The 25,024-nt window shown below is 32.7% G+C and overlaps 3 protein-coding genes across 8 annotated transcripts in view; 2 read left to right on the top strand and 1 right to left on the bottom strand.

Moving 5' to 3' along the window:
• usp (ultraspiracle) overlaps nt 1–14,911 on the top strand; it is a 94,833-nt gene extending 79,922 nt beyond the window's left edge. For 5 of the 6 annotated variants that reach the window (XM_065347185.1, XM_065347186.1, XM_065347182.1 and 2 more), the window contains exons 3-8: nt 1,039–1,194; nt 7,804–7,969; nt 8,341–8,490; nt 8,671–8,782; nt 8,896–9,120; nt 11,650–14,911. In XM_065347185.1, coding sequence (XP_065203257.1) covers nt 1,039–1,194; nt 7,804–7,969; nt 8,341–8,490; nt 8,671–8,782; nt 8,896–9,120; nt 11,650–11,900 — 1,060 coding nt within the window. In that variant the 3' untranslated portion in view covers nt 11,901–14,911. The remainder of the gene's footprint in view (nt 1–1,038; nt 1,195–7,803; nt 7,970–8,340; nt 8,491–8,670; nt 8,783–8,895; nt 9,121–11,649) is intronic. The other variant, XM_065347183.1, reaches the window with a different exon arrangement.
• Nucleotides 14,912–19,938: 5,027 nt separating this feature from the next.
• LOC135833385 (uncharacterized) lies at nt 19,939–21,519 on the top strand. The gene is made up of 6 exons (XM_065347162.1): nt 19,939–19,970; nt 20,061–20,182; nt 20,274–20,392; nt 20,478–20,577; nt 20,720–21,145; nt 21,242–21,519. The coding sequence occupies exons 2-5, from the start codon at nt 20,093–20,095 to the stop codon at nt 21,116–21,118; spliced, it is 708 nt and encodes a 235-aa protein (XP_065203234.1). The 5' UTR covers nt 19,939–19,970; nt 20,061–20,092; the 3' UTR covers nt 21,119–21,145; nt 21,242–21,519.
• Nucleotides 21,520–22,303: 784 nt separating this feature from the next.
• On the bottom strand, nt 22,304–24,526 carry LOC135833384 (chloride channel CLIC-like protein 1). The gene is made up of 6 exons (XM_065347161.1): nt 24,136–24,526; nt 23,826–24,056; nt 23,603–23,749; nt 23,428–23,527; nt 23,190–23,348; nt 22,304–23,042 (listed from the first exon to the last, which is right to left on the bottom strand). The coding sequence occupies exons 1-6, from the start codon at nt 24,409–24,411 to the stop codon at nt 22,537–22,539; spliced, it is 1,419 nt and encodes a 472-aa protein (XP_065203233.1). The 5' UTR covers nt 24,412–24,526; the 3' UTR covers nt 22,304–22,536.
• Nucleotides 24,527–25,024: the final 498 nt, after the last annotated feature.

Below are 25,024 nucleotides of genomic sequence, written 5' to 3'. Positions count from 1 at the left end.
AATACAATGGGTTAATATACTGTGCGGTGTAGAGGTCGAGAGAATCGAGAAGAGTGTAACGGTGTATTGAGAAAGGTTATGGTACGATGATTCACCTTGATTACAATTACGAATACATGAAACGAGTTACGTAACTTGTGGGGTGTAAGTGTGTGAAAAGTCGACAGAGAGGGGATGCTTTGAGTGGTTTAGTTGCAGCCGGCTACGGGAAGGAAAAGGGTAGCGAATGAAGGGAAGCCTTTTAATGTTTGTAATATGAATTGAAGAATGTTGTTTGAAATTACGTTTTATAAATTTTTACCGACTTTGTTTAATTTGATTTATTTTTTGATAATTTACATTACATACAAGGAAACACCTTGAATTCGAGATATCTGATTGGAACGAAACTTGGATGGGTCGAAAGAGGATGTTCTAAAAAACCTCAATTTCCTAATTTCGAGATGCTTAAGTTGATTTTTGGATTTTTGGAGTTTTTAAGGTTTTATTCAGGTAGCAGTTTCTACGAGATGAAAACTTTTAAAAAGAAATTTAGATGAAGCGTTAATAATTAAAGAATAATTTATTCAAGACTGCTTAAAAATCTATTATTTGGCTTTTTTGGATGATCAATCTTTCAAAATATTCTGATTTGTGGTAATTCGTATTGTTGGAAAAAGTAAAAAAAAATAGTTCGCAACAAAAAAAAACGAAATGAGGACAAACGAAAAAAAGAAGATTTTAGTGGAAGAAGAAATGATCGAATGGTAACACTGTTCGTAGTGTCCAAGAATGAAGGACTCTACACCTATTGGGGGGGGGGGGGGAGAAACGGAAACGATTTTTAAACATTTTCTCAGAATATTTTCTGAGTGGTAAAGTAAGTATACTTTTCTTTAAAACTTGGAACTTTTTTGTGGCAATTTTGATTTTTTTGAAACGCAACATTTTTTTTCGTCTTCATTGACAAAAATGAAAATTTTCACGTTAATAATATTTTAGCCTGACTTGTTCTAAATACGCAGTTGCCTAATATGTGTGTGTTTTTTCTAATTACAGCCAATTTTCTCTGGTTCATTCGAATTCTGTGATTACCGGTTCAGCGATGGTGAGTCCAAACTCGGCGTATCCACCGAATCATCCGCTCAGTGGATCCAAACATTTGTGCTCCATTTGTGGCGATCGGGCTAGCGGAAAACATTACGGAGTTTACAGGTAAAAATAAAATACTCCTACATCGATTAAATTAGATTTTTATTTTATAAAATTAGCTGAAATTTGACATTTGATTTTCTAAGTAGTGCTTTAAAACTAAATTCACTCAAATCCAATTATTTTTGAGCAATTGGAGTGGACAAAAATCGTTTTGAAAAAAGTGTGAAAAAGGAATCGATCAAAGCAATGGTTGAAAGGAATGAACAGAAAAAAGAAATTATTCACATTTTCTGATTTTGAAAAATTTGTAGTCACTTCTCCGCTTTTTTTTAACGAGTTTGAAATGTGGTATAGATGCGGGTTTTTTTGGGGGGGCTCTCCTCCTCTAAAAACAGAAGTTCTAAATTGTTTGAAAAATGTCTTGCCAAATTTCTGATTTTTCATTTTGAAAAATTTTTCTAAGAAGGCGGGAAGCTTTTTTTGGATTTGAAAATATTAATTCTTCGACGTTTTAAAATTTGTGCTGTTACTGGGTCCCATTTCAGTTTCACCTAAAGGTCTGAAATTTGGCATGTTTATTATGTGAGGTGTTTCAGATGTGTTTTTCACGGGTTCCAACTCTTTAACCCCTTCCCCTTCCCCTCCCCAACTTTGAAATAGCGAATTCTCTACCATTTTTAATTTTGTATCATTACTGAAGTTTATATTTTCAATTTACTAAGATGGTAAAAATTTGGGCTGTGTGTTCCTTTCGAAAGTTCCGCCCACTCTGTCTTAATACAGTTTCAAAAAGGTAGATTTTCTCGATTTTTTAAATGGTTTTTTGAATTCTTTATAGGTGCGTTGAGTCCTATTTTAATTGACCGAAGGGACTAAAATTTTGATTTTTCATTTTGAATATGTGTTGTATTAGATGTGTTTTTTCAAGTTTTCGAATCTCCTCTCCTCCAACTACATTATTGTTATTATTTTAAAAGATCTGGTCTCTTGTAAGGTTTTGATGAAAAATAACACTTAAAGGCGAAGAGACGAAGTGAGTGGTATATTTGGAGCAAAGTCGAGAAACAACTTTGGCAAGTCACCCAAAACAAATTAAGGGAGCATTCTGGGCAAAGTGAGAAACTACCTTGTTTGATTTATTGTCGATGTGGGTACGTAGGAAAGTAAACAAGGGAAATTGTACACAAGGAACAAGGCGCTTCATAAATATTAATGATCTGATGATTAAGCTATAAACATGTTTATTAAAAAAAAAGTTTCATTTTCCATTTTTCCATAGATTTCTACTTGAAAAGTATCAGATTTGACTTTTAGGCATTTTTAACGTAGATAATTGCTTTAAATTATCATTTTTTTTCACATCGATAAATCAATTTGAAAGGTCGAATGTTAGATATGTAATTGAATGGGAAATTTTCATTATACAGGTTACCTCACTGAATTGAATCAATGGGGGGGGGGAGGTTCGGGGTTCCAGACGTCTTAAAATAATTCAGTGATTTGAAATCTGCTCCAACTGAAATGAAAATTTTTGTTGTGAGTACATCAGGGTGAATTTCAAAAAAAAAAAAAAAAAAAATTGATCTTGACTATATTCAGCGGAGACATTTATTTTGAGCTGAAAATTACTCCTCTGAAAAAACCTTGAGGATTTCAAAGTGGTGATATTTTTGAAAAAACGGCGGGATCTTCGCTTCAGCACCTTCCTAAACCGTTTTAGAAAAAACGACCCAGTTCCAGAAGATAGTATTTGAAATTCTGCGTCGACCTAGGTCACTGCCATTAAAATCCAAGTTCCAGGACCACTTTCAGGATTCTACTAAACGGTTGAAATTTTGTTAGCTTTCCATTCTCTCGTTTTCGAGTAAATTCAGAAATTTTTTCTCAATCTCATCTTCTGAAACTGGACCATTTTTCCCAAAACAACCTGTGCAGAGGCTGGAGCTTAAAAACCAGAATTTAAAAAAAAAATCTCCCTTCCCTTTTGGGCTGACATTTTTTCTGAGTGATTTTCAACTCAGTATGAAGGACGAAGGTTTCCATCACTGAATTTGGTCAAAATTCAACGACATGTTTTCTTCGTGATTCACCCTAATGTGCAGAATTATTTCCTCATTGAACTAAATAACATTTTTGGTGTGGGGAGGAGGAAGGTGGGTGTTTTTATAAGTCTCGAAAAAATTCGAAAATTTTTCTACCTATTTTGAAATCGCATCATTTGATTATTTTGACTCTTCTCTCTTCAAAAATGATTCTTTTGTGAGCTGTAGCTGCTCTTTCCTTTGAATTGAGATGAAAGTCTCAAAATTAGATTTGAGATACTTCAAACTGGAATTTGAAGAAAAATGGTCGAAATTACTATCAGTCTGTTTCCTCTGCTTCACTCTCTGACGTATGTACTCGTGTACAAATCTGCCCATTTTAATGTGCATGGTGTACGCGATGTTACGATATTTTCCCACTTTAATTACCTACGTATGGTCAATTTTGCGTGTACGTGAGGTTACTCGACTTAGCACCGCGCTTACACGTACATATTACATATACATACATTCATACTTATGTACATACGTACATTATACTACGCTCAAGGTTGACATAGAGAGAGAGGCAGACAGAGTGTGTGAGAGAGAGCCTACTATAAGCTCTCAAAGCTGCGAGTACATTGCGGAAACGAACGTCAACTGTGCGACTAGGACGTGAGATGTGCAGCAGCCCCAGCCACCATCGCATCGTTGCGTCGTCCATCGTCGTCGCTCCTCGCTCGTTACAGTCGCATAGTTTCTATCGCCATAACCTAGCCTAATCTATTGGGCGCGACCGACGCGACGGTCGACGTCGCCGTAGTCGTCGGCGCGGTGGCCTCGCTACTCGACTCGCGATAATGTACAAATAATAGTCTCGTAAAATGACCGCAGCAGCGCAGCGGCGATGGTGGCGATGGCGTGGTTGCGTGTCATGTCATTTCGCTCGCGTCCGGACGTATACATTGGTCCGGCATCGCGCACAAGGAGTCTGTAGGTCTGCGTAGAATCAGACTGATTGTGTGAGATATACGACCTTGCGCAATTGTTGACCTTTACCGTCAGTTGGTTAGGTTAGTGTTGCGTTGAGTTGAGTTGCCCTACGCCTCATCGGATCGCCGATCGCGATCGCGGTCCCTCGGTTACTACCTGATTCGATCGCTCGTGCTGATAGCAGATTGCGATGTCTGCGCAGTCGTGAATCGTGTGGAATGACTGACTCAGATTTTCTTCAGAATCTAGTCCATCGTCTGAAGGGAGGGGGGGGGGGTTGACGACGTAGCTGTAGGAATTTTCTACAAATTTGAAACCAAATGAGAAGTTAGGAGGGTATAGGGTATGGTACTGGTACATGCTACAGATGCTGTGTCGTAGATACGTGTAAAGATCGAAATATGAAACCGCCATGTGGAATGCACGAGTTTGTATGTATAGGTACAGTGTGTGCAATAATTGCGTATGAATTTATTGTCGTATTCGTAGTATTATGAGTTGTTGGGTTCGAGAACACGTACTTATGTACGATTAGACTGTTCGAGTTTGAGTATTATTATTTTGTAGTGTGTGGTATTGGTGTACGTAAGTAAAGTATGCTTCGGTGTATATGGCATGGCTGCGGCGATGTAAATGAACACGACGTACGCCGACGTGTTGAATAAACAAGTGAGATGGAAACGTACGTATGTATTATACGGTTTACAGATGAGAGAAGCGGGCAGGGTATCAAGAGTGAGAGATGGATGGCCTTGACTATGAACGTTTGTTAAGTTCGGTCTTCTGTACTCTCCTGCTCCTTCTTGACGTTGTGTTATGTTTTTTGTTGCTGGTTTGTGCTAATATAATGTACATCTATGTATGTAAGTCTACATACATATAAGTACGAGTACGAAATTATACGTGTACGTAGCTCAAGTATGCGAGTATGTGTGAAATGTAACACATACAGACTACCTGCCTATATGTATGTTGTAGAGAAGTAGACATGTAGATGTATGAAAATACTTACGATTGTATTGGATGTGGATTGTATTGTACATACATAGATGCAACATTGGCCTACACTCTTGCACATTGTAGGTGATAAGCATGTAATCTATTTGATAGCAAGAGCGAAGGGAAGGCGTAGGTTGAGAGGATTTTTCTTGAAATTATCGGAATTCAGTTCTCGTGGGTACATGGTCTGTTGAGTTTTTCTTTGCTTGTTCCAAAAATTTGGAGTGATTATGGGCACCCTGATTCTGTGACCAATTGTGTAGGCAGCGTGACTCTTCGTATTTTATGTCTGTCTGTTGAAGAGAACTTATTGGTATTGGTCTGCGTCGATCAGGTCCAATTTTTTCCACGATTCATGTTTTTCACTGCAGCATACTGCATATAATTGATAGATTCATGGAGCTTCTCTTTAGAAAATTTCAGCTCCCCAAATTGAAAATCAAAAGTCCTACGGGTTTAAAATTTTCCAGCATACAACATATCGCAAATATTACATAAATACTGGGAGCTTCGAGACGTAATTCGAAAATGTTGCCAAGTAATGTGGCAACCCTAACTACATACGTAAGTGTTGGTTGGGTTGCCGAACCTAAAAACAGTTGAAAATTGAATGGCAAGGTATCCATTTTACGAAAACCAGCAAAACTGGGAAAAGTCTGGGAATTCCACCCTTCTGTAAAAATTTGGAAATGTTGAGTTAATTTGAAATTTTCACCACAAATCCAAAATCAGGGGCACGTAAAACTTTGGATTTTTCATTTTACTCTAAATTTGGAAAAAAAATTACCCGTCTCTTTGCTCAAGAATTTTTGATTTTTGTTGCTGCTTTTTGCTCGTGTATCCTGCTTTTTTGCCAATACAAGCAAAAAAACGCAAATTTTTGCTTTACTTGCCGAAAAATCTGGGTTTTTGCCAAAATCTTCAAAAAGTTCTGATTTTTCTTTCTAAAATTGCAATAATAGTCACATCTTTTGGTGTTGTTTTTTTTGGTCAAAATTGACAGAAAATTCCATTTTCGCCAACATTTTCAGAAAGTGTCAATCTTTTGCCAAAATTGATTTTTTCCTTATCTGTATTGAAATGGTAACCCTACAGCTTTCTCAAGAAAATGCAAAAAATTCCTTTTTTGCCTGATTATCCAAAAAAAAGTCCAATTTTCTGCCAATATTGTCAAATAACTTGACTAATGTTTTTCGCCTCAACTGCCAAAAAAGTTTCAGTTTTTGTCAAAAAGTCCTGATTTTTATCAAAATTGTCAAAAGTCGTCATTTTGATCAGAATTATTAAAAAGTCCTAATTTTGGTCAAAATTGTCAAAAAGACCTCATTTTGGTCAAAATTGTCAAAAAGTCCTGATTTTTGTCAAAATTGTTAAAAAATCATGATTTTTGTCAGAATTGTCAAAAGGTCCTAATTTTTGTCAAAATGGTCAAAAAGTCCTAATTCATGACAACAAGTCCTAATTTCTGTCAAAATTTCAAAAGCCCTCATTTTTGTCAAAATTTTTTAAAAAGTCCTGATTTTTGTCAGAATTGTCAAAAGGTCCTCATTTTTGTCAAAAAGTCCTAATTCTTATCAAGAAGTCCTAATTTCTGTCAAAATTGTCAAAAAGTCCTAATTCTTGTCAAAAAGTCCAAAATTGTCGAAAAGTCCTCATTTTTAGTAAGTAAAAAGTCATGATTTTTTTTCAAAATTTTAGTTGGTCAGATTTTTTGTGTTGTTTTTTTTGGTCGAAAATGACAGAAAATTCCATTTTTGCCAACATTGTCAGAAAGTAGTCTTATCAGGTTAAAATTGATTTTTTCCTCATCTGTCTGTCTGACGTTTTGCCAACATTGTCAAAAAACGTGACTTATGTTTTTCGCCAAAACTACCAGAAAAGTTTCAGTTTTTGTCAAAATTATCAAAATTTCCGAAAAGTCCTCATTTTTAGTCGAAAAAAGTTATAATTTTTTTCCAAAATTTTAGTAAATCACATTTTTCTATTTTTTTTTTTTGTCTAAAATTGACAGAAAATTCCTTTTTTGCCAACATTGTCAAAAATGCTCATTTTTTGCCAAAATTGATTTTTTCCTCAAGTTCCTATCTGTCTGAAAAGTACTTACTAAAAGCTACTGTTTTCTTGAGAAAATTGCTTTGCCTGATTACCCAAAGAAAAGTCCAGGTTCGGCCAATATTGCCAAAAAAAACTCGACCAATGTTTTTCTCCAAAACTGTTGAAAAAAAGTTTCAGGTTTTGTCAAAATTGTCAAAAAAGTCCTGCTTTTTTGAAATTGCTACTTTTATTTTTTTCTACTTTTTCTTATTCTCTTTGAAAATGAAAACATTTTGACCCCAAAAAGTTCTAAGGCTCATTCTCAAAATTGGTTGAACTTGGAGTGAATTTGTTTTATTTGTTTTGCTGGTTCTATAAATAGAATAGGAACTCCAAAATCGATAATTTATTTGAATAATTTGTAGCTCAACTTTTGCAGTGGGAGATTTCAAACGTTTTTTCTATTCTTTTTTTGCATTTTTACCATTTTTTTATTTTTAATAAGTAATTTTTTTTCAACGTTTTTAAAATGATTTTTGGATATGGAATAATATTGCGATATTTCATCTCGAATAATATAATTTACTAATAAAATCTATATTTCTGTTTTCTGTTACAGCTGCGAAGGATGCAAAGGATTCTTCAAACGAACGGTCCGTAAAGATTTGACGTACGCGTGTCGAGAGGATAGAAATTGTACCATAGATAAACGCCAACGAAATCGTTGCCAGTATTGCCGATACCAGAAATGTCTTTCAATGGGCATGAAACGAGAAGCAGTTCAGGTACGTCTATTTATTTAACGAATAAGATTCATACTAATTACCCACTTTTTGTATACTACAAGCTTATTGACTTACTTACTGCGTTAGTTTATTTGTAATTTGATAAAATTTTGATAAGAGCAGTCGATAACGACCTATATATTCGGTATTGGTACAAAATACATACAGAAACAGATGCTGTGATGGAAGCGGGAATGAAGGAAGGGAAGAGAGGAGGGGGCCAAAGTTGATGAAACAGAGATACTTAGTGGCCGGAGCCTGTTTCTGTGTACCTAATCGTTTATTTAGTTTCTAGATTTTTTTTTTTTTGCTAGAGTATTTCATTTTGTTTATTGACATTTTGAGTCATTTTTTCGTGTGTTTGTTTCAAGGAGGAAAGACAGCGTACGAATAAGGACCGAGATCAAAACGAAGGAGAAGCTACCAGCACAGTGATGACGGCCGATATGCCTATCGAAAGGATACTAGAAGCTGAGAAAAGAATGGAGTGCAGTTCTCCGGAAATATTATCCGAAAATAAGGTACGGTCATTTCGATTTTTGTTTCGCATGTTTTCATTCATGATTTCGTTAGATTTAGAATCTGAATAATTATTGTAATACGTATAATACGTATAATTTCTAATGTTGTCTTGTTTTGATTTCTGTTTTTGGTATTTCTCTAAAATTACCATCGACTCGATTTTCAATTAGGATATCCAGAATTTCTACAAAGCTACCGAAAGACAGTTGTTTCAATTGGTCGAATGGGCCAAACATATTCCTCATTTTACATCATTACCAATTAAGGATCAGGTGCTGTTATTAAGAGCCGGTGAGTTTCGTTCCTTGTTTTTTTTATTTTTTTTTCTAAATGAAAATGGCCGTTCTCTCGATATTTATCGATGATTTATATTTATATTATTCTGGTTTTTTTTCTCCCCTCAGGCTGGAACGAGCTATTGATAGCAGCATTTTCGCATCGATCTTTAGATGTTAAGGATGGTCTAGTTTTAGCAAATAATTACACCGTGTATCGACATAACGCCACCGAAGCCGGAATTAACAGCATTTTTGACCGCGTGCTGACCGAACTTGTGAGCAAGATGAGAGAAATAAAAATGGATAAGACTGAATTAGGTTGTCTAAGGACGATTATATTGTTTAATCCTGGTACGTTTACTTAAGTGATCATTGTTAATATGTGATATATTTGATAATATTGCGCTCATTTGGGTCTTGAAAAAGGTTGAAGATGCCATTGAGTATTTCCTAGAAAGTCTTTCCTAGTATAATTCAAAATATTGAGTTCACCCTTTAACTTTTTAGCAAAAAATGATGCCAAATTCTTGGAAGTTCTATTTTTTTCTTTTTTAAATGTGTTTTTTTGGAGTGGGGCCCGGGGATTAAACGAAAAAAGTGAAAGGAGGATGAGCGTTTGGGAAAAAAAATGATTTTTTAACTTACAATTTAGTAGTTCTTTTGAATTCAATAAATTAGGTATCAGGAACTCGGAATTTCTTTGATATTTTTCCCTGATTCCTTCACAAAGTCCTTCAAGGAAACGAAACTTTGAAAAAAAAAAATTTTTGGTAGACTCAAATTTCTGAATTTTTAAATTTGATTTACAAAATTTCCAAAAATGTCGACAATCTCTCTCTTTTTTTAGCCCAATTGCCCTCAATTAATATAATTTGGAAGAGGAAAGGTTGAATTTTGAGAACTGGTGATTTTTTTGGCTCTAGGAATTGGACGGTTTACTGAGTGTAATTTTGAGAAAAAAATCCAGAATGGAATGGGATCGTCAATGTTTCTATTCTCCAAGCAAAATTTACGTATTTTTTAAAGGGGGTGGGGAGGAAAGGAGTGGTTCAATTTTTGCAGAAATCATTTTTGATGCTGTTGAGTTGTTGAATTTTGTGGGATCGTGAAAAAAGTCCTCATTGAGAATCCAAACAAAGAAAAAAGAATGAAAATATTTCTATCGAAAACTTCAATCTTTCCAGTGTTGCCAACTAAAGCCTCAAAAAAATTTCAGGTTTTTAAAAACAAAAACAAAATGTTTGATTTTTTGGTGATTTTCATCGCTCCTTTTGAAGTGATTCTGAAGCTCTTTTCAAATTTTATTGAAAATCATTTTTTATGATCAGTTGCCGGAATAAATGCTAAATGCTAAAATGCTAAATTAAAGTCAAAATTCAGAAAAAACTTGGTTTCATTAAAATAAATTGTGAAAAAAGTGAGAAAATTTTGAAAAAAATTGAAACATGTTTATTGTTTTGAAATTGTGGTCTAGTTGTGTCGTATTTTGAAAACAAAATTAATTTAAATTTAAAAATGTAAAAATTGTCATTAGGATTTTTCAGCATTTTTTTGAAGTATTTTCAGACCATAATGAATTCTAGAAAATTGACAACGTTGCATAAGGGAATGGTTGGAAGGATTCGAACGAAAGATGACCCTTATTTTCAAGTTTGATTTTTTTGAATCTTCTCCCCCCTCCAAAAAACTGTGTCAGAACCGGAATTTGACCCCTCCCCTCGCCTTTAACTTTTCTCAGAACTTTTTTTCCTGCTTTACGCTTGTTTTTGTTTCTAATTTCTCTGGATTCAAGATTCATCTTGGCTAATAAAATTGATCCAAAATTTGAATTTTGAGTAGAAACAATCAATTTTTCCAAAAATTTACGTTGATTTTTTTTTAATTGTCAAATCTCATTAATTTATAATTATAAAAAAAAAAGATCTTTTCAGCACACGTTATTAATATTATTTGAGATTTAATTTTTTGATTAAAACTTGGTTCAAGCTGAAAAGAATTTCATTTTGTATAAAAAAGGATGCTTCGGAGATGGGAAAAATTCGCTTGGAAAGGTTGATTTTTAAATTCAATACGAAATGATCAGAAACGACAGTCGTCGATCGGAATGAATTTTAAAAAATTTCAACATGAATTCCAATGTAGCCTGTGAAGGCAAAGAAAGAAATTTCAAAATTGATAGAGTATCGACCTTTTGGCCTGGAATTTTTCAAATTAGCCTTGGTTCTTAGTAATTTCATAGCCTACAGCTCCTCTAATTTTAAAGATAAGTAATTTTGTTATGATTTTTTTTTTTTTGATTGAGCTCAAAAGTTACCCAGGAATCCACGTCCAGAAAATAAAACGTTTCACTGGCAATTTTTGAAAACTTGGAACTTTTTTTGAATTTTTGTCTTTGTTATAATGAAGTCATTTATGTTAAGATTTATTCTTGAAATTTTCTGTTTTTATTATTTTTCGATTTCCAATTTCCAATTGGATTATCGTTTTAATTTTTTTTTTTTTTTTTGTGAAAAATATACTTGAAGGTATGGGACAAAACATTTCCAATTTTTTCGTATTTGAATCAAAATTGAACCCCATCTCTCGTCCTGTTCAAAAATTATCAAACGAAATGATACGTTTTAATCAATATTTGGTTAGAACTTTAATTAGTGTTCGCGTGATTAAAGCCAAAAATACTTAAGACCTACTTCTAATTAATATTTTGTGAGGTCGTTGAACTTTGAATTTTACGTTTTGCCCATATCGTATTCAATTCAGCTGCCTCCGATGGCCTCTTCTCCCCTCCGATTATTATTTATCGATCGTAACTTAACTATAAGTTCTCATGATTAATGACATGTATGTACTTACACGTGTTTTTTTTTTGGAAAATTACAGCCGTGAAGGGTCTACGCTCAGTACACGAGGTAGAACAGCTTCGCGACAAGGTGTACCTGTCGCTGGACGAATACACTAAACAGGCGTACCCAAACGAGCCCGGTCGTTTTGCCAGACTACTGTTGCGGTTACCAGCTCTACGTTCAATCGGCCTGAAATGTCTCGAACATTTATTTTTCTACAAGTTAATCGGCGAAGACCCGATCGACAAGTTCCTGCTGGAGATGCTGGAATCTCACAACGATTCGTAGCGTATGGCCAACTACGGCGTACTAGATGAGGAAACGCAGTCGCGTTCCTCCGTTCGCCTATTAATATCTTCTTCGAATAGTAAGATGGTGATCGTGTAAGTAAGATCTGAGATCACCGACGAGTCGGAATTCACCATCTTTTTACTCTGTACACAACGTCTCGTGTCGATTGTATTTTTCTTCTTTTTTATATTCTACTTTTATCGCGATGTCCCCCTTCCCTCGTTTCCTTTTTCTTCCCCAATTTGACGTTTGTTTTTTTTCTTCTGTTTTTATTCTCGTGTTTATTATTGTACTATTTTTTTTTCTTTTTATTATTTTGTTTTCATTTTATTTTCTTTGATGATTTTTTTTTCTTTTTTATTACGTCGGAGTGTTGATGATTTTGATTTTGATATCGATATCGATTGATGTATCGAGTATATTTTTTTATTTGGATGAAGGTGCTGAGGAGGAGAAGAGAATGGTGGGAAAGTCATGTTTTTGTGTTTGAATGTACGTACTAGAATGTGCGTATTTTGTTTTGGGATGAGATGAAATGGAAGGGAAGGGGAGGGGATCCAAATACGTTTTAATGTGTTTTTAATTAGAATTTTTTTTCCCGAAAATTGAATAGTTTCTTTATAAAATCCACACCGAACTGAAATCTAAAAATTGACGAAATCGAAGATTAAATCTAAAACAGAGTTAATAATTTATCGTTTTATTCGTTGAAATTTTCCTACTTTTGAAACGACTGAAGTCAAAAATCATTTTGAAATCATTAAAAAAATGAAAATCTCATTTTTGGAATCCAAAATCCAAAATCAAATAAGTAAAATTTGAATGAGAATTTTCATTTTCATAATTTTTCTACCTTCTTGAATAATTTTTTATTTTTGAAAAATCTTCTAAATTTATATGATTTTTTTGGAACTTCTCCTCTCATTTTCTCTCATTTTTTTGGATCAGGTCGATTTCAAAAAATTTCCCTCGAGATAAAAAAGCCAAATTTCAAGAATTCGGAGGCACTCTGTTGTCGGAAGAAAGAGGGGGTGAAGGGTGACTAATGGACAGTGTAGTTTTAAGACATTTTTTTGCATTTTGAAAAAAGTGAAATTTTTCAAAAAATTTTGGGCTTCTGATGAGTAATTTTTAGCCTTGACTGATGGACCTCCCGTCACCCTCGCCCCCCCTCTTCCTACCATAACCATAAAATGTACAAATTATTGCTAGAAAATTGTTTATTTTTTTTTGAAAAAAATACTCATAATCTTGAAAAATTATTTAAATTTTGTGAACACGTTTAAAAAATTTTAATGAGTATTTTTTTCGAAAAAAATACATTTTTTTCAAATGATTACTTACAATTTTGAAATTTATAAAAGATTACATAAAATTATGTAATGAAATCTGTGACCCAATTTCTCAAAATTATTGCAGCCTTTATTTCGTTTCATTTATTAAATGATGCAATTTTCAAATTATTTTCTAATCAATCATAAATTGTAAAAAAATTGATCGCTTTTGTATTTGGAATCTTTTTTTTTAAAACAAAATTTGACGTAACAATTTAAATAAGTTTGTTTTCTCACCTCCTCGCCCTTCTATCCAATTTCTCAAAAAAAGACATTCACCAAGTATTCAATTTTTTATGTTACAAATTAACATTATCTTAGAGATAATCGAAGCACTCCGACGATATTGAAATTAGTACTCGAAAAACCCACACATTAATACGTTGTTGTTTTTTTTTTTGTTTTGTATCATAAGTACAAAAGAGTAAAATTATTCGAACTCTATTATTTGTCGCTATGGTCGCCTCGCGTGGGTGCTATTTATTTATACTATTGTTAAAATGTATGTACACGTGTAACGTTATCTGTTTTACTTTTCCTTGTTCCATTTCTCGTGTGTTTGCGTTACTTTTTTTTTTTTTAATCGATAGAAAAAAAAGAAAGAAAAGAAACAAGAAAATTAAATAATGTATTTTAGCTTAAGTTTTAGAAACGGAATTGTGATTTTTGGAAAATATTCGTGTGCAGATGGCTGGTGTATTTTTGTTAATTTGTTTTCTTCTGTTCGTTGTTAAATTTTTACAAATTTGTGTTACCAAGAAAATTACGCTTATATAAGAAAATTAACATTCTTTGCGTAAAGTTTTTTTTTCTTTGTTTATGTTTAACTCGAGATGATTGAGAAAAAAAACGAGCTGGAATTTAATTACCATTCCTCTGATTACCAGAAATTTATTACAACGTTTAAATTAACGACCTCGTTTTAATTCTAAAAGTAAAAAAATCTATTTAAGAGTCGTGTTGAGAATAAAAAAAAAAAAATTGTGCGATTTGTCTTCCAAAGTACGTGGTTTTTAATGAGTGATGATAATTTTATAAATATTTTATCTATAAGTGTACCTATTTCTTTGTTTTCATTGTTTGTATGTAAAATGACGATCCTTTTGGTGTCGGTGTGCGAGCAATTGTTACCTTGTAACGTTTTTTTTTCTCTTTTTTTTTTTTATTTTTTTTTGAACGAAAGGAAAGGAACGTCATTACATTTTACGTGTTTGTTGTCTCGAGATGACAATTTATTGTGCGTGTTTTTAATATTGTTTTCTGCATTTAAAAAATTCATTTTTTCTAAGTAGTATTTTTGGTCTCGTCACTTCGTGTACTGTTAAAAGTAGTTACGAAACTTTCGTATATTCTCAGCAGAACGCACATTTTTTTTCTTCGATTTTGATGTTGTTTTCGGATTTTTAAAATATAAATGAAAAAATTTTAATCTCTCATTTTTATGTATTTTTGTTTTTCGCGGACATCTTTCGACCAGTTTTCAAGTTATTTGTTCCTGTTTTTTGTATTTAAATTTAGGTTTAGTTATCGTGCGTTTTAGGCATAAGCGTTTATTGTAATAATTAACTTTTGTCTTAGGTTATTTTTATAAATTCCAATGTTTTTTTTTCTTCTCGTAAATATGTACTTGTATGTGATTATTATAAAAATATACCAGTTTTATAATTTTGTTAATTTTCATCGTGTTACTTTATTCTGAGCCGAATTTTTATTGTTTAGCCGAAGAAGAAAAATTAGAAAAAAATCACGCTTTAGGAATAGAAAACTGTAACTTGGAAAAAAATGAAGTCCAAGATTGAAATATTTCGGAACACATAATTGAACACTAAAAAATATCATTCTTATTTTTAAATTTGAAAAAAAAAATACAATTTGCATATATCTTTTATTAGAAATAAATTTAATAATAACATAAAAAATAAATTAAAATGAAAATGATTCAAATCATTATTAAAGGGCATTAAAACAAACTCGTCTTTAGAATAAAAATTGGAAAAAAATCACACTTAAGGAGTAGAAAATTGCAATTTGAAAAAAAAAATAAAGTCGAAGACTGAAATATACTTCGGAAAACAAAATTTACACATTTTAAAAAATAAATCATCTTTATTTGTAAATTTTTAAAAAAATACAATTCAAAATATTATGTAGGTATTTTATTGAGAATGAAATGATAATAATAATATAGAAAAAAAAAATAAAATAAAAATAATTCAAGTCATTATTAATATCAAATCGAAGGGCATCAAAACAAACTTATCTTTAGAAGAAAAATTAGAAAAAAATCACACTTTAGGAATAGAAAATTTCAACTTAAAAAATAAGTCAAGGCTGCTTAAGTCTAAAAAATGCTCATGAAATACATTGAGAAGAAAAATTCAACATTTATTTTTAAAGAGTATCAAAACAAACTCATCTTCAAAAGAAAAATTAGAAAATAATGAAGCTTTAGGAATAGGAAATTGTTTTTTTTTTTTTAATAAGAAGCCAAGACTGAATTTGAGAAAAAAAAATCAACAATCATTTTTCATTTTCAAAGGGTATCTACTTGAACAAACTCATCCTTAGAAGAAAAATTAGGAAAAAATCACACTTTAGGAATAGAAAATTGCAACTTGAAAAAATAAAGTCAAGACTGAAAAATACTTTGGGAAAAAAATCAACATTTATCTTCAAAGGGTAGCAAAACAAACTTACTTTCAGAAGAAAAATTAGAAAATAATTAAGCTTTAGGAGCAGAAAATTGCCACTTGAAAAAAAATAAAGTCAAGACTGTTGAAGTCTGAAATACTTATGAAATACTTTGAGAACAAAAAAATTGAACATTTATGGTATAAAAACAACTTCATCTCTGGAAGAAAAATTAGAAAATAATCATGCTTTAGGAACAGAAAATTGCAACTTGAAAAAAATGTAGTCAGGACTGAAATACTTATATTTTTTCTGAACAGTAATTTTAATTTTTAAATTAATAAATAATTCAACGCTTATTCTCAGAGGGTATCAAAATAAAATAATCTTCTCTTTGCATATTAGCAAACCCATTGAAAACCTTGATGTTTCGAATAAATTTTTTGCCTTGAGAATAGGCAACTTTTTTGACACAGTCGAATATTTTCATTTTTCCTCCTAGATAAAACGAAAAGTGAAGTGATTGTGAAGAAGGGAGGGGGTAGATATGATTAACTACAAAGTCACCTAAAATAACCTCGAATTAAGCTCATATCAACTAACGATAATTTTTCACTTAAGATATTAGTCGAAAATCCCCACGTTTCGAATAAATTTTGCGCCTTGAGAGTAGGCAACCTCTTTGACTTACAAACATTTTTACTTTCTTCTTCATTCGCGAGTTCGCGAATGAAAAAAGGTAATTTTTAGGTATAAATCTAGGCCACTACGTTCGAATTCACAGTTATTTTCAGCCAGGGGTGCCAATTTCCCCCCCCCCCCCATAAAAACTGTTTTAAACGAAAAAAAATTCAAATTTACAATTTTCATCAGTCAGAGATGTCAACTTACCGGATTGAAAACACCTTTACTTACCAAATGCTTTTCATTTCTCGATGAAATTCTTGAAAATCATAATTGTAGAAAAACTCCACGTTTCGGATTAATTTTCCGCCTGGAGAGTAGGCAACTTTTTCAATACTCGAAAATTTTCACATTTTCCCTCCTAATGTCCTAAAATTGAACGTTGAAAAAAATGACTGTGAAAGAGGGAGAGGGCAGATATAATTCATTACAAAATCGTCCAAAAATTACCTCGAGGCTCGAATTAAACGCATATAAATCAACGATAACGTTCTTCTTGAAAAACTGGTTAAAAACACATTGAAATATCTCACACGTTTCGAGTAATTTTTGCACCTTGGCAGTAGGCAACTTTGTTGACATGATGTTTTCTTTCCAAATGGTTGAAAAACCCCACCTTTCGAATAATTTTTGCGCTTTGATAGTAGGCAACCTCTTTGACATCATGAATTATTTTCACGTTTTTCCTCGTTTCAAATCCTACTTGTATTACGAGTGTAAAAAGATGATTCTGGGGTAAATTTAGCTCACTGAATTCGAATATACAATGATTCCAGTCAGGGGTGCCAATTTCCCGCATTAAAACCAGCTTTAAATGTAAAAATTCAAATACACTGAAAAACCCCACGTTTCGAATAATTATTTCGCCTTTGGAGTAGGCAAATTTATTGACACGATCATTTTCCTCCCAAAATTGTTGAAACCCTCACGTGTTTAGCAACTTTTACGCCTTGTAAGTAGGCAACTACGTACATCGACATTTTTAAAATATTCCACGTGCCCAACTTTAGAGCTGCTAAGTTCAAAGAAAAGGACTAATTTGTTCAGTTTTTTGTTTTTAAATTTTTTTTAAATTGAAAAAAGTGATAAAATTTGTGGAAAAATAAAATTTGACTAAACACTAAACCAAGAATCTTTTAAATTAAATTTGACTAAACACTAAACCAAGAATCTTTTTAAGCAATCTCGTAAAAAACGGGATTTATGTTTAGCAAACTTTGAAACAAAATGAGAACTTTTTAGACAGACAAGGCAAAACTCAATACGTTTTTTTGGACATAGTGACAAAAAAGCAAGAATTTCTGATCAATGTTGGCAAAAATTAAGACCATTTTGACCATTTCATCAAAAAAATTACTAGCTGAAAATGTTGACGGAGAACCGAGTAACATAACAACTTTTCGTTAACTAGCCCAAAGACCAAAATCGAGTCTCTCTCTCTGACAATTTGGACAAAAAAATGGGTATTTCTTGACAATTTTGGCAAAAGCAGTGGTTTCTGGTTTGTTGGTCAATCTTGTTAGTGTACAGGACTGTTTGACAATTTTGACAAAAATGGACACTTCTTGACTAGGTAAATTTAGCCCAAAAATTTACGCTTTTCAACACTTATTGTCTTGGAAAAATTTGACAGAAAAAAAACCAAATGAAATCATTATCAGCAAGTTTAGCAGAAAACAGGACTTATTAAACAAATAACAATAAGGCGAAAATCAATTCATTTTGGTGGTGAGGGAACGCAAAAAATTATCACTTAGGTACATACAATTTTCTAGAATCGATTTTCTAGAAATTTGGTTCCTTAAAAAACGAGAATTTTGCCAATCTTTTGGTAAAAAGCGAGACTTTAAAGTTCCATTTTTTCATCTTATTCGCATTGTAACTACACTTCTACGAAAATGTACATATTTTCACATATGTACCTAGCTACCTACCCATCGGAATCTTATTCTTTCCCCAGTTACCCATTGAAGTTTTTAATGCAAAAGATAAGACATTCTAAAATTGGTACGCATCACACACGAATAGAATAATAATAGTTCAAGTTAGGTTTGGTTAGGTACTTTACTAATAAACCCATCTTATTAAATTTGAAAATCAACACAAAGCGTGGGCTCTTGAAAAATAACTAAGTAGCACTTTCGAGAATCTACAAGTTGATTTCATTTTCTCGTTGACCTATATTAATATTATTCATCCTACATTGATGTTGATATGTATCCATTCCTATTCGCGAATTTCAAATCAACATGAGAATTTACTTGTACTGTTACCTATGCGTTTCTCATGTATTTGTATAGGTAATATAATGGATTGCAGGCTGCCAAACCCTTGGATGGTCAAAATATTCAGGAAAGTGTGAAAACAAGAGCTTGGTTCGAATAGTAATCGTGTTACCGAGGATGAAGCTATTCAAGAACAAACCGAAAGTGAGAATATTGAATATTTTACATTGTACTAGGTATAACGACAACGTTAAAACCAGATTGAAATATCTTCAACGATGACGTGTGAATAACCTCAAGTACCTACTAGATTTATCCCCATAATTTACTACTCAATTACCTACGAATAAATAAAATGAATAGCCTAATAAAATAATAATATTGAGTAAGGTATCCATGATCAAATTAGCATGTTTTACTTTTAATCAAGTATAAGTATTTTTACTTTTGAGTATTAAAGAATTTCCTGAATTCAATTCATGTAAGGTACAGGTACTCAGTTACTCATCTTACAATATAAATAAAATATTAAATATTAGTTCCTTCTACGTAGAAAAATTGTTTCTTCAACGAAACAACAACTGGTGCAGAGCATAATTCACATTATTTACAATCCTAATTAGGTTCTATACTTATTATCAATCAACGCTTTCGATAAAAAATCCCTACAATAAATGATGTCAAATATGTAATACATAGGTATCTACCTATTTGTATGTGTACAAATAAAATGATTTCCCAAATATTTCTCATTCATTTGTAAAACTAACATGTAAAGTTCAAGTCATTTCAATCTGTTCATCGCAAAACTAAACGTGAATTTTTCAATTCTTACACTCGTATAGGTACTTAATGTATTTTTGTATGTTTGATTTTGTTGTTAAATTCAACAAATGCTAAGCCTGCAGTTCCGGTAGAGATGAGACGATTCCATCAGAGAACTACTCGTATAATCAGAACCCATCGTCTGAGCAGGATGGTCCAAGTCCAAGGATTGCTGTGGTTCACGCTAGATTCTATTCTTCTCTTTTTCGAGATTTTCAGGCAAAATTTTAGTCACTAAAAATTCAAAATTTGTGTCGAACTGACGATTAATTTGTCTAAAATGAGTGGTCACGGTACCTCTACCGTCTACCTGTACAATTTGTGACGTCAGCTTCCCAGACTTGTTGCTGATAAAATGATAAGAGAAAGTAAATAAACAAAAAATATAGAAGAGATACAAAAAGTGTTTTGATTCAATTGTTTTAAATTTCTTCTTCGTTTTATTGTGCTCTTCTAAGGTTTACTTCTACGAGTAACTTCTTCCTGAGTCATGACAGCAGTTGCAGAAGTTGGAAAAAACGATCTCGAAGAGAAATCGAAAGTGGTTGTTGTGCTGAAAAATGGCCAAACTACAGGCCAAGTGAGTATTCAGTGGTCGATCTCGATATTCGGCAACTTTCTTACTCTTACCGGTTACCATTATTCAACATTAAATTTCGTGCATTTGTCAGATGATCGAGTACAATTCATACGAAGATTTGATACGAAAATGCAGCCAGATATTCGAGGTATCAGCTTCCAAATTATTCGATTCAAAAGGAGGCACTATCACGAAGGACGATATTATATTGTAAGTAGCTAAGAACAAACTGATCCGTATTTTGAACAAATATTCTGCGTAGAATACTTACGTATATTTTTGTTATTGTTTACAGAAATCACTCGATCGTTTATGTTTCTGCGGGGGAGAATTTTATCAACACGCGAAAAGGCAAATTGAAGATTGAAGTTCCGGATGATGACTGCGATATCAAAGTAATTATTACCATTCAAGCCCTACCGAGAATCCAAATAATCAAATTTCAATGTATTTCATAATATTAATCCTATAATTTTCGGAAAACTAATGGTTTTTTTCTCAAAGAAGAGCGCTTATAACGTCGTACATTTATTTCAGGAAATACTAAGAGACAAGTACCGCGCACAATTCGTAAGAATACTATACGAGTTAGGAGAAGGAACAAAGGCCACTCCGGATACGAAAAAGACCGAATCAGCAACTCCTTTCTCATCACTTACGGAAGAAAAATGTGGAGATCTACTGAAGAATTTAGATCCAGAACAGAAAGGGGACTTATTGATAAAATATTTATGCAAAATGCACGATTCAATGGCCCGCAGAGCGGAGACAGATAATGAATATTTACGAGACAAGGTTACCGAACTGCAAGAAGTCGTCCGTGTGTTGGAGAAATTAAATGATGTTGCATTTATAAAACAGTGGCTGCCTGATCCTCTTACCTACCCTTTGTTGAAAGATAAGCTTGTTGTTCAAGCATTAGGTACAACAACGTGACTGATTCTGCTAGCTTATTAAGAGCAGGTGAGTTTTCTTCCTTGTTTTTTTTTCCTAAATAAAAATGTCGTTTTCTCGATATCGATGATTTATATTTTTATTTCTGTTTTTTTCTCCCCTCAGGCTGGAACGAGTTATCGATAGGAGCATTTTCATATCAATTTTTAGATGTCAAGGATGGTCTAGTTTTAGCAAATAGTTACACCGTGTATCGACGTAACGCCACCGAAGCCGGAATTAACAGCATTTTTGACCGTCTGTTGACCGAACTTGTGAGCAAAATGAGAGAAATAAAAATAGATAAGACTGAATTAGGCTGTCTAAGGATTATTATTTGTTTAATCCTGAAACGTTTACCTACGTAATTATTGTGAATTAATATACCTATGTGGTTTGTTTAATTGTGTTTTGCTTATTTGGGTTTAGAAAAAGCTTGAAGATGCTATTGAATATTTTCTAAAAAGCTTTACCACGTAATTCAAAATATTGAGTTCACCCTTCTAGTTTCTAGCAAAAATGATGCCAAATTCTTGAAGTTACATTTCCCCCTTTTTTAAATGTGTTTTTGAAGGGGGAGAAGGGTGAATGAAACCAAAAAAGTGGACGGAGAAATGGAGAATTACCTAGCGTTTGAGTAAAAAGTTTGATAATTCCAACTTTTAATTTATAAGTTCATTCGAATCGAATAGATTAGGTATCAGGAACTCGGAATTTCTTCGATATTTTTCTCTGATGCCTTTACAAAATCCTTCAAGGAAACGAAAATTTTGAAAAAAATGAATTTTGCTCAACTTTCTGAACTTTCAAATTCGATTTACAATTTCCAAAAATGTCGCCAATCTAGAAATTTTCAATTTTTTAAAAAATGAATCTTTAGAAAATTTCTTGAATAAAAATTAACGAAACTTTTCGATTTTTCAATTCTTTTGGCCCAATTGTCCTCAAAATGAGATAATTTTGAAAAAATTAAAACATTTTGTTTTTAAATTGTCGATGGTTGCATCGTATTTTGATGGGAAAAATTTCAATTTTGAGTATTTTGAAGTCGAATAAAGTTTTCCACGAACGTTATCTCTATATAAATTCAAACCTCCGGATTTTCTGTTCAATAGTCAATGTCGATAGTTAGATTTTCGATGTCGTAGTACAATAAAAACACCTTGAGAGAAAAAAAAACATCAAAAATACACAATAAATAGAATTTGATTTATTCTCACTTTACAAAAAAAAAAAAAAAAATGCATAAAATATCAGGAAACACAAAAATATCACAGAAAAGCTAAAATTCAAATACAAAATACCAGTTTTTTAAATATACGAGTACAAGAAAAAAAAATCACACCATAAAAATCATCAGCAGATCAAATAAAGCTCGTAAAATACAAAATATAAAATTATCCGAATTAATTATCCGCGTACTATTTATACTTTTTTCTAATTATTTTGGAACTTGGATTAACACACCTGCCAAGAGAAATTCTCCTACATCCTTTTAAAACGTTAAAATTACTTAATATCTTATCAGCATCGGAATCGGAATTATTTTGTAACGAAAAAGAACCATTTTCACGATCATTTTGCGCCAAAAACGGATTATTTTCACGACTAATATCTCGAAACGAACAACTAGCAGTGCTCTGCACTCTTTTCCGGTACGTGATTTGACCAGCATCTCCGGCTTCCGGTCTTCGGATTTCTTCTAGTTCGGATTTAATGAACTTCTTGATATCTTGAAGCTCGTCTCGTAACGCTTTCTGCGTCTTGTTGTTTTTCGATTCGTCCAGTTTAATGGATAATCCGCCGATTAATGTCCAGCAGTTGAATGAGGCTCCCATGTGAGCCATGACGACGAATAAGAACAGCAGACAGAATACGATCAGTACGAATGGTAAGAAGATGTAGTTTAGTGGCCAAGGAGCTGCGTCTGCGAACGAAATAATTACACAAGATGGTAAGTTCGTGAAAACTAAAAAGGTATTTGAACGAAACAAATACAAAATAAAATTACAGGTATTCGAGATGATGAAAATTACATAAAAGAAACACTTTGAAAAAGTTTTCAAACACTTACGAGATACACCGAGTAGAAAATCACCGCATCTGGCTCCTAGTTCTTTCAAAGGGTGTATGAACATCATCGATAAAGTATGTGAAAACACAATGGACGGGATAACTTTCGACAGAGGATTGACTCGAATAGATTTCTGGAAATTTGCACACTCGTTCTTCGCTGCGAACAGAAAAATTACATAATTAATCGAACAAGTATGACGAAAATACGAATAATTCGAATATTGAAAATCACATACACGAGAAAAGAAACGACCACCATGATGTTTTTTTAGGATTACACACATCCGGTACAGCCATATAATGTTGAGCTTCGGCTATCTGCTCGGAAACGGCCTCCTGCGAAGATAAAATCAAACGTTATTACTCGTAATATTGATTCATATTAATTAGTAATAGTAACGAGTAGCTTACCATGTACATATGCCAAGCGTTGAACGCTAAACCTCCCAGGAAACATAATAAATACAAAAAGAGCATTATTTTCTTGAAACTTTTACCAACAGCGAACATCCAAACGCAAACAGAAGCTATGGAAATACAAATCATGACGACAGCTCTCTGCAAAGATGAAAAAAAAAACACGAATTAATAACACGAAAGTAAGTTTATTTGAACGAATATACTCGGTACTCACCTCCATGCTCATATTGAAGAACAGTTCTTCAACAGGATTCAAATACGAGACCAGAGAATCGAATGTGAATCCTCTTTCGTTAGTTAACACCAACGACAGCAAATGATCAAGATCGTTCAAATCCGAAGTCTTGAATTCGTACGTTAAAGAAGCCAATCTAGTTAGTTCTTCGGCAGTAATCGATACTGGTATTTCGGATACTATTTTCGTCTTCGGTTTCATGATACGATCCTAGACAAACGAATAAAATAAATAAATAGATCGGAGGAATTATGTATACGTTGAATTGTTGAATATTCGATTATCTTACCTTCAAACTAGCACTTTGCAAGATCCGATTAATGAGCCGTTCGATGAATATTTTTAATCGTTGGTTTTCTTCTTGTAAGTAAGGATCGAAATGCTGAGTGTTTTCGCAAACATCACGAGATGTGGAATCGAAATCGGTATTCGAGTTTTTCATTGTTTTCGTCGACCGATCATAGTATCTCATATCATTGGGATCTACCCAGTCTTTCGGAATGTAATCCATTTCAACGCAGGAGTATAGCTTTGCTAGTAAAATTAGACTGAAAACGAACCACATTTTGCTTAGAATATTGAATAAATATAGCGGAATGTGGTTTGTAACAGATTTTTAAATTATTATCACATGTGTTTTAAATTCGATAACGAAAGTCGAAATGAAAACGAAAACACAACAACGGAAATAGAAACACCCATGTTGAGATTTGAACCAGGCAAAGTGTGTAAATAGATGAAACTTAGTTGTGATATTTGACGCCAGGTTCGCTGATCGAAGGGAATCAAATTTTTATTTTCAAATTTTTGATTTTTAGGGCCATATTCATAGACGTTACTTAGGGATCACTTGGCTAAGTGGTGAATTTTGAAGCAATTTTTCCAGGCGTGATTGAATTTTTGAAATTTTGTTTTTGAATAAATTGAGAGATTGGACTCCGAACTCCGAAGTGTTGATTTATCATTTTAAAAATATAAAATTTTTATTCCTTCGTGAGAAAAATTGAATCAAAATTCACCACTTAGCCAAGTGCCCCTTAAGTAACGTCTATGAATTCGGCCCTTAGAATTTTGATTTTTGAAAGAAAATTAGAATTAGTAATGCTAAAAGAAAACCAATATTAATTGGAACGTGAAACCAAAAATTAAGCTCGATGCTCCAGAATTGTTCAAAATTA

Source organism: Planococcus citri, chromosome 1 (assembly GCF_950023065.1).
Source record: "Planococcus citri chromosome 1, ihPlaCitr1.1, whole genome shotgun sequence".
Taxonomy (NCBI): domain Eukaryota; kingdom Metazoa; phylum Arthropoda; class Insecta; order Hemiptera; family Pseudococcidae; genus Planococcus; species Planococcus citri.
Note: the sequence above shows the minus strand (reverse complement) of the source record. Positions and strands in the feature narration are given on the sequence as shown.